The sequence below is a fragment of the Acinonyx jubatus genome, chromosome D2 (genome assembly GCF_027475565.1).
Source record: "Acinonyx jubatus isolate Ajub_Pintada_27869175 chromosome D2, VMU_Ajub_asm_v1.0, whole genome shotgun sequence".
In the NCBI taxonomy this organism is placed as follows: Eukaryota; Metazoa; Chordata; class Mammalia; order Carnivora; family Felidae; genus Acinonyx; species Acinonyx jubatus.
Window position 1 is genome coordinate 57,417,729 of NC_069393.1, and position 10,354 is coordinate 57,428,082.

Consider the following 10,354-nt stretch of genomic DNA (forward strand, 5'->3'; position numbering starts at 1 on the left):
TTTTTTTCCTTAATCAGTCTGCAGAATCTCAACACATAATTCTTTAGCAGCAATTGCAAAAGTTAATTTGAATCTATAAATTAATAAATTTTGGCTCACTGGCTATCAAATTCAAATTAGGGATGGGGAAGAGGGGGTCAGGGAAAGATGGAGAAATCTACTTCCACGAGTCTGTCTCCAAATACAAATTTTTAAGTATTAGATACCCTGGGAAGATACAGGGTACAAAAAACACATTTCTTGCCTGTTATCTTTACTCAATCTTTAACCCCATGAATAGATTATCGCCATACCCAGAATACTCTTCTGTATGCTAGGGGTCTGCAGTCTAGTTGGCAACCCCATGTAACATTTAGATAAGGCTCTTCGGTCTGTGAAGCATCTGCACATGTTATCTGACTTAATCCACACCATACACTCAGGAAATATATCTGCGATTCCCAAACCCAGTGATTAGAATCACCTAGGGACGTTTTGCTCGTCTGTTTTCAGTTTTGTGGATAGTAAGAAAGTAACAAGTATAAAAGTATAAGAAGTATTAAAGGGGGGAGTATTAAAAAATTCAAAAAGTATAAAAAGGTAAAGAGGTCTCCCTTTCCCTATCATTCTGTAGCTACTAAGTTCCTGTGCTCACGAAAGGAACTCAATCTAACCAAAAAGGGAGAGTATGTGTTCAATCGAGAAATGAAAAAAGAAGTCCACACTTTATTTTACTATGTTTGACTATAACAGTAAAATTAGATTCAGTAAAAGGAAATGTCTTACGTCAAAGTTTCCACTTTTCTTCTGAATTGCTCGAACTCTATTGAATAAAACATCAAACTTTCCTTCAACATCTCCACAAGCCAAGCTGCAAACGAGACAAATGTTACGGCCATTGAGGAACCTTGAATGGGCCAGCTGGGTTTGTAACATGTTAGTCTTTCTGGATCAGGCAGATATGTGACCCAGTCTCTGGGTTACCAGAGGTTCAGTCTCTGGGTTACCAGAGGTTACCAGAGAGGTTCAGTGCATGTGAACTATTACTGACCAGTGGGCAGTTCCACCTAAAGGTCACCAAAACCTTCAACCCATCACATCTAAAAGTTAGCTTCACCTCCTCCAAAACTGAACCAGCTTCTTCTCCTCACTTCCCAAGCTTTGTGGATGGCTGTATCACCAACTGGGTCATCAAGAGTCACAAGTCCCCCATCCAGTCATCAAGTCTCATCAATTCCCTTTTCCAAACATCTTTCACATTCATTCCAGCTCTTCCTTTCCACTGTTACTATCAATCATCCATTCAACAATCATATACTGAACACCTGCAATATGCTAAGTGCAATATGCCCAGAACTGTGCTAAGATCATGTTAGGAGTACAAAGAGGAGAAAGACTCAGTTCAAACCTCAAAGTTGACAATGAGGGAAAGGGAGATACTCTGATACAAATTTGTATGAAAAAGGCTACAACAGGAGGCATGCATAAAGTGTTAAGGGGCAGAAAGGTAGAAAGTGGCAAGAGCTGAAGTTTATAAAGAAGAACTGGCCTTAAATTGTGACGTAACTTGTTCTATCATCTCATTTCTGAGTTTTTGTAATTCTGACTTAAGTTTTTCTATTTCTCATACCATTTTTTAATGCCTTTGAACTCATCCTGAAATACAGTTCTTATTGTTTTGTCAGTACATCTTTCTGGTATGTCCATATCACTTAACATTTTTTTTTTTAGTTTATTTATATTTATTTTGAGAGCTGGAGAGCAAGCAGGGGAGGGGCAGAGACAGAGGGAGAGAATTCCACGCAGGCTCCATGATGTCAGCACAGAGCCCGATGCAGGGCTCAAGCCCACGAACTGTGAGATCATTACCTGAGCTGAAACTAAGAGTCGGACGCTTAACTGACTGAGGCATCCAGGCACCCCATCACTGAACGTTTTCAAGCTGGGTAATGACACGTTTCAGAAAGTTCATTTTAGTAACAGAGTGAAGGATGGTCTGGAGGAACAAGTGATTACAAGCAAGAATATCACCAAAAAGGGCAATACTCAATGAAGACGAAAAGGACAGAAACAGATGAAAAATTTAGAATTCTGAACACCTGAACACAATTTGAATGGTGAAGTAGGGTGGGAAATGAGGGAGGAAGAGGAATGCAGGACACTCCAAGGGAGCAACCAAGAGTCCTGTGATAGAAAAGAGGCAGAATCAGAGAGAGATCTAATGAATCTAGTACAAAGTAAGTAGCATGCTTACGTTTATTTCCTCTAATGCCATCTCTTCTTCCTAACCAACCTATATAAAGCCAACAGTTTAATGTTCTTTCCTCAAAAACATTAAGAGAACCCCACTACCGGGGCCCTTTTCCAGTGTTTTCTATCCTGCTGAAGGGCAGAAATGTGGGACCTCACAGTGCCGACTCTTTCTCACAGCCAAACCTTCTCCAAACCCTGTTAATCTCATCTCCTTGATAAGCCTTGAGTCCCTGCACTTTTCTTCTGCTATCACTCTAGCTAATCCTCGCTGTCTTCCTCTTCTTTGGCTCTGATTTGTTCTTACACTGCGGCCAGAATCGCTTTCCAAAACAAAAATATGATCCCGCCAAGGAGTTCTTAAACATTTCAATGACTTTAGGATAAAGACAAAAATATTAACCAACGCTCAATCCTCCCTCCCCTGATTCCTCACAATAGGCCAAATACCCCTATTATACTCCCTCCCATAACCGTGAAGTTTCTCTTCCTTTTATAGACCGTAATTATACATTAATCTGGATACTCTGATTAATATTAGCTCAAAACTCTAGGCTCCATTAAGGCAGGAACTCCATCTGTGCAACGTCTAGCACGGTGCCTGGCATACTGTAATTGTTCAATAAATATTTGTTGAGTGGATGAATGGTTGGATGGATCGATGTACACTCTTCACCCCAGCGCCTCCTCGCAAAGTGTGCCAGGGCACGAGCCCTATCTATCTAGTCTATTCGTAACTGACCAGGACCCACCGATGGGCCCCACGCCTAGGAGTTTTCGTTAATAAATGGGCTGTGGGGAGAAGTGAAGTGTAAATGTGTCAGAGGCCAGGGCGGCCTAAGATGGAGGAGACCTAACGCTGGCAGTTTCCGCCTCTCTTAGCCTGGGTCGCCAGGACAGCCTCCTCTCGGAAGCGAGGAGACCGGCCCCAGCCAGGCAAAGACGTGATCGGAGCTCACCAGCCGCCACCACCCTCCCACCCCCGCCTTTTCCTCATCCCTTCCAGTCACGAGAAAGACCCAGGGAGCAGACGCGCGCGCGCGCGCGCGCACACACACACACACACACACACACACACACACACACAGAGGCGCGCGCGCACGGTTCTGATCTGATCTGTGGTCACTCACAGGCGCAGCGGTTTCTGAGCCATTTGTGCCAACAGCCTGAGTCGGGGCGACCACCGAAAACGGACCCTGAACCCGTACTCCTCGAAAAACGCGGCGGCACAGCACTAAGACGTGAGCGCGCCCAGCCAATGAGGGTTCACTTATCTACGGAGAGCGCCGAGGGACAGCAGTCTCTCCCAGTTGTCTGGGTCTCAGAGGAATCAAGGAAGGCGAGCAGTAAAGGAAGGAAGGGGATGTGACAAAAAGAATTACAATTATTTGTTTGTTTGTTTGCTTTATTTTGGAGCAGTTGAAGTTATCGAGCTGCTAGAACGCTCCTGACATAAGATGGGCCCTAACCTAACCTAATCTAACCACATTAGTCCAATGGGCAAGACAGACTGTTCACACACGCTTTTTTTGGTAAGAATAATGGCCATCACCTTGATGCAATAAGTGTCAACATGTTGCCACATTTTCTTCCTTCATCTCTCTCTCTCTCCCCTTCAAGGTGCACAAGCACTTTTATTCTCACTGAATCATTTGAAAGTAAATTGCAGACATCAAGAATATCTTAGCATGCATTTCCTAAGAAGGACATCCTCTGTATCACCAAAATACCGTTAAGGCACCGAAGAAAATTAATTATTCAATAATATCTTCTAATATTTAAAGTTGTCCATTCTCCCCCCCTCCCCATTTTTTTATAAATACCTGGGGCTTGTTTTCATTCAGGATACAATTAAGTTTCATACTTGTATTCAGTTCTCTCTAGTCTTTTAAAATCTACAATAGCCCACAGGCATTTTTGGTTGCTTTTCCTGACATTGCCATTTTGGGGGAGTTCAGTCCAATTTGTAGACAACAGTATATAAGAAAATGGAAGCAAAGGAGAGAGTTCCTGACAATCCAGGGGCACGAAAAGTTTAGCCAAGTAATTAAAAATTAACTAGAACATAAATTAGTTTAAGGAAGAACCACAAAGTTCTGGTTTTCCTCCCTTTGGAGGGATTTATTAAATTCCCTGGCTCATTAACTATTGACGCCCTGCTTTGATGGGACACTGAGCATGTGTCTTTTCTACTTTTGGGGTAATTCAGCACAATCCAGGAATAGAAATCAAGATTGAATCTAGAAGAAGAGTAGAATTTTGCCAAACACGGGCAGGTAATAACTTCAGAAAAGGAAACAAGAGTGAGATACGAAATTTCATCAGTGGAATTCTATATTATCTTTACACCTTTCTTGCAAATCTAAATCTACACTGAAATATAAAGTTTATGGAAAGAAAGCTCATCCATGGAGATTTAAGCTAGCTCCAGATAGCTGAATATAGTGTTAAGTATCAGAGTAATAGGAAATGAAATTGAAAAAAATGAAAGAAATAGGGGTCTTGATCCATGCTAAGAGGTCTGGCTATAGAATACACATTCTTCTCATGAGCATGGAACATTCCTCCAGGACAGATAATATGTTAGGCCACAAAACAAGTCTCAAAAAATTCAAGTACAAATTATATCAAGTATCTTTTCCAATCACAACGATACGAAACTTGGGCACCTTGGTGGCTTAGTTGGTTAAGTGTCCAACTCTTGATTTCAGCTCAGGTCATGATCTTGAGGTTAATGAGATCCAGCCCCACAATGGGCTCTGTGCTGACAGCATGGAGCCTACTTAGGATTCTCTCTTTCTCCAACCCTCTCTCTGTCCCTCCCCTGCTCATGCATGAGATCTTGCTCTCTCAAAATAAAAAATACTTTTAATTAAATGATATGAAATTAAATTAAATGAAAAATAAGGAAGAAAATTAGCAAGTTTAAAAAATACATGGAAATTAAACAGCACATTCCTGAACAACTAATAGACCAAAGAAGAAATCACAAGGAAAAATAAAATCTTGACACAAATTAAATGGAAACACAACACACCAAAACTTATGGAATGAAGCAAAAGCAGTTCTAAGAGGAAAGTTGATAACTATAAATGTCTGTACTAAAAAGAAAGGTCTCAGGTAAACAATCTAATATTACACATTAAAGAATAGAAAAAGAAGAATAAGCTAAGCCTAAAGTAAGCAGCAGGCAGAAAAATAATAATTTATTAAAAGAAATAAAGAATAGGAAAGATCAATAGAAACTAAGAGTTGGTTTTTGAAAAAGATAAACAAAATTGACAAACCTTTACCTAGACTAGCCAAGAAAAAGAGGGGACTCAAATAAATAAAATTATCAACGAAAAGGGACACATTTCCACCAATACTATACAAATACAAAGGGGCATACCAGATACGTGAACAATTATACACCAATAAATTGGACAAGCAAGCAGAAATGGATAAGTTTCTACAAACATAAAATTTACCAAGACTCAATCAAGAAGAAATGGAAAATCTGAACAGGCCAATAATGAGTAAGGAGTTTGAATCAGTAATCAAACAACTCCCAATGAAGAAAATCCCAGGATTGCATTATTTCACTGGTGAATTCTACCAAACAGCTAAAGAAGAACTAATGCAATATTTCTCAAACTCTTATAAAAAACTGAAGAGGAAGAAACACTCTCAGATTCACTATATGAGGTATTACCCAATACCAAAGCCAGGCAGATAAGGATACTGTAAGAAAACTACAAGCCAATATCCCTGATTAATAGAGATATAGAATTCTCAACAAACTACTGGCAAACTGAATTCAACAGCACATTAAAGGGATCATACACCATGATCAAATGGGACTTGTCCCTGAGATGTAAGGATTGTTCAACATACTGGAATCGATAAATGCAATAAACCCAATTAATAGAATGAAAGATAAAAATCATATGATCATCTCAATAGATGCAGGAAAAGCATTTAACAAAATTCAACATCCTTTCATGATTAAAAAACCTCTCAACAAATTGTGAATAGAAGGAATGTACCTCAATATAGTAAAGGTGATATATGACAAGCCCACAGCTAACATCATACTCAATGGTGAAAGGGTGAAGGCTTTTCCTCTAAGATCAGAAACAAGACAAGGGTGCCCACTCTTACCACTTCTATTCAACATAGTACCAGAAGTCCTAGCTGGAAAAATTAGGCAAGAAAAAGAAATTAAAGGCATCCAAATTGGAAAGGTAGAGGTAAAATTGTCTCTGTGTGCAGAAGAAATCATTTATAAAAAATCTTAAAAGACTCTAACAACAACAACAACAACAAAAACAGAGTAAATGAATTCAGTAAAGTTGCAGGACACAAATTCAATGTACAAAAATCAGTTGTGTGTGTATATACCAATAACAAACTATCTGAAAATGAAACAATCCTGTTTATAATAGCATCAAAAACAATAAGATACTTAGGAATAAATTCAACCAAAAAGATTACAGATCTGTATACTGAAAACCATAAGATACTGATGAAAGAAACTGAAGAAGATACAAGTGGAAAGATATTTTGTGCTTATAGATTAGAAGAATTAATATTGTTAAAGTGTCCATACTGCCCAAAGCCATCTACATATTCAATGCAATCTCTACCAAAATCCGGCATTTTTCACAGAAATGGAAAACAATCCTAAAATTTGTATGGAACCACAAAAGACTGTGAATAGCCAAAACAATCTTGAGAAAGTAGAGTAAATCTTGAGGTATCACTCTTTCTGATTTTAAACTATGTTACAAAGCAGTATCAATCAAAACAGTATAATAGTGGGGGGGGGGGGGGGGGGAAGGCCAGTAGAGCAGAAACAAAAGCCCAGAAAAAAACCCATGCATATAGAGTCAACTAATATGTGACAAAAGGAGCCAAGAATATTCAATAGGATAGTCTCTTCCATAAATTGTATTGGGAAAACTGGATGTTCACATGAAAAAGAATGAAACTGGACCCCCTATCTTACACCACTCATAAGCGTTAATTTGAAATGGATTAAAGACTTAACTATAAGAAACTGAAACTGTAACACTCCTAAAAGAAATAGAAAGCACTTAGACATTCGTCTTGGCAATGATTTTTTGGATATGACACCAAAGCACAAGCAACAAAAACAAACATTACTAACTGGGACCACATCAAACTAAAAAATTTCTGCACAGCAAAAGGAATAATCAACAAAATGAAAATGCAATCTATAGAATGGTAGACAATATTTGCAAACCATCTATCTGATAAGGGGCAATAAACAAAATATATAAGGAACTCAAACAACTCAATAACAAAAAAGCAAATAATCTTATTTTCAAAATGGGCAAAGGTGGGGGGGGGGGAGGGTGCCTGGCTAGCTTAGTTGGTTAAGCGTCCAACTCTTGATCTCAGCTCAGGTCTTGATCTCATGGTCATGAGTTCAGGCCCTGTGTTGGGTTCCACGCTGGGCATGAAGCCTAGTTAACAAAATCATAATAACAAAAATAAAAATGGTCAAAGGACCTGAATAGCCGTTTTCCCAAAGACATAACGATGGCCAATAGGTACATAAAAAGGTGCTCAACTTGACTAGTCATCAGGGAAATGCAAATCAAAAACACAATGAGGTATCACCTCACACCTGTTAGAATGGCTATTATTACAAAGGTAAGAGATAAGTGTTGGTGAGGATGTGGAGAAAAGGAAAACCTTGTGCACAGCCAGTGAGAATGCAAATTGGTACAGCCACTATGGAAAACAGCATGAAGCTTCTTCATGAAATTAGAACTACCATATGATCCAGCAATCCCACTTCTATGTATATATCCAAAGGAAATGAAATCACTATCTCAATGAGGTATCTGCACCCCTACATTCACTACAGCATTATTCATGACAGCCAATACATGAAAACAACCTAAGTGTCCAGTGATGGATAAATGAATAAAGAAACTGTAGTGTATATATTTACAATGAAAAAAAGAAGGAAATCTTGCCATTTGCGATAACATGATGAAGCTTAAGGGCATTATGCTAAGTGAAGTAAGTCAGAGAAAGACAAATACTGTACAATCTCATATGTGAAATCTAAAAAAAACCAAACCCATAGAAACAGTAGATTGGTGGTTGCCAGGAGTTGGGGCAGTAGAGAAAATGGGAAGATTTTGGTCAAAGTGTTATAACTTCCAGTCATGAGTAAGTTCTAGGGATCTAATATATAGCATGGTGACTGTAGTTAACAATATTGTATACAGTTGACCCTTGAACAACAGGGGTTAGGGGTACTGACCCCTTGAATGCTCAGTAAACTGTATATAACTCTTGGCTCCCCGCGCTGTTGACTAGAAACCTTACCAATAACACAAATAGTAGACTAACATATATTTTGCATATGATATGTATTATATCCTATATTTTTATAGTAAAGTGAGCTAGTGAATAAAAAATGTGAAGAAAATCATGAAAAAATACACATACAGTACTATATTTATCTAACAAAAGCCGCATGTAAGTGGATCCATACAGTTCAAACACATGCTGTTCATGGGTCAACTGTATTTGAAAGTTGCTGAGAGGAGATCTTGAACATCCTTACCACACATACAGAAAAGGTAACTATGTGGAGTGAAGGCTGTTAGCTAACCTAAATGGTAATCATTTCACAATATGTACAAATACCAAATTATCACATTGCACATCATAAACTTACACAATGTTGTATGTCAATTATAGCTCAATAAAGTTGGGGAAAAAAATAACGAACTTACACCCCACGCCCCCAACGAAACACACAGAGAAAAAAATTAGCATTTTCAGCTTTATCTTGGGAGCACCCTGTATCCTAAATGTAACTGGGTAGCTTGTCCACTATATATATCAATTCCAAAATACTAGTTTCTGTGTCATGATATATATCTGGCCAAATATTTCAAATCTTACATGAAAAAGTTATAGAAAGTTTAATAAAGGACCAAAGAGAATCACATTAAATAAGTTCATCCTCAGAAACACAAAAGCGAATTGAAATATTTCGTTAAAATTTTGGTTTCTAAGTAAAAGAAAAAAAAGTCTGGCTTTTTCAAAGAGGCTATGAGAAGTCACTAAAGGAGTCTAAGCAGGAGGGGTAATGTGGCCACTTCACATTTTAGAAAAATTGTTCTGGCAGCAGTGTAGAAGGTTGGAGGGATCGTTATAAGAGACACAGCAATAGTGCAGAGGGGCAGATGATAAATGATGGTCTGGAACAGAGATACTGGGAAATGACAGAAACAGGGTTAAGAACTCTTTTGGAGATGGAATTGGGGACCTCAGACATCTTCCTAGCTGCTAGCACCCAACTCTGAATAAGGATGCCTATCTTCCAAACTGGACTGGTCAGTCAGTATCCTCCATCCATTTATATCTTTAGTCTAACAGGGAGATGATCAGGTCCCTAGGAGCCCCCCTGACCCTGCAGGCACAAGTAGGAAGATATTTTACAAATGCTTTCCTTTATGAGTGGCAGCCCTACCTCCCCATCCAGTACCTCTGTGGTACTAGAAACAAAACAAGTTTGTTTTCCTTTTTTAATTTAGGATCTTATTAGCAATACATTAGCATCATTAATAGAAAAACAATCATTGACACAGAAACTCAAAAACCACAGTGTATGTGCACGCACACATACACACTCTTTGTCTTCATCACATTTCCAAAGGGAGCACATGGCAAGATGTTATCTATCTCCAGACATCTGACTCACACAGAGAAGAGACAGGTAGGACCCATCGTATACATCAGGATATCAAAATACTCCCTTCACAGCTTCTGCTCAGTCTACAACACTCAGCCTAAAATTATTTTAAGATTTTCTGCTATTTGATGGGGCACCTGGGTGGCTCAGTCAATTGAGTGTCTGACTTTGGCTCAGATCATGATCTCATGGTTCATGCATCGGGCTCTGTGCTGACGGCTCAGGGCCTGGAGACTGCTTCAGATTCTGAGTCTCCCTCTCTCTCTCTCTGCCCCTCCCCCACTGGCACTCTGTCTCTCTCTCAAAAATGAATAAACATTAAGAAAAATTTAAAAAAAAAGATTTTCTGTTATTTGCAATGTTATGGAAAAGTAAATTACTGACATTCACAGGGTGACA

The 10,354-nt window shown here is 38.9% G+C and overlaps 1 protein-coding gene across 3 annotated transcripts in view; it reads right to left on the reverse strand.

Moving 5' to 3' along the window:
- CWF19L1 (CWF19 like cell cycle control factor 1) overlaps nucleotides 1-4,129 on the reverse strand; it is a 32,763-nt gene extending 28,634 nt beyond the window's left edge. For 2 of the 3 annotated variants that reach the window (XM_053206824.1, XM_053206823.1), the window contains exons 1-2: nucleotides 3,360-3,426; nucleotides 766-850 (exon numbers count right to left, since the gene is read on the reverse strand). Coding sequence is in view for 1 of the 3 variants with exons in the window: in XM_027062845.2 (XP_026918646.1) it covers nucleotides 766-850; nucleotides 3,360-3,382 (108 nt within the window). In the remaining 2 variants the exon portion in view is untranslated. Of the gene's footprint in view, nucleotides 1-765; nucleotides 851-3,359 lie in introns of all 3 variants that reach the window. The other variant, XM_027062845.2, reaches the window with a different exon arrangement.
- Between the last annotated feature and the right edge of the window lie 6,225 nt (nucleotides 4,130-10,354).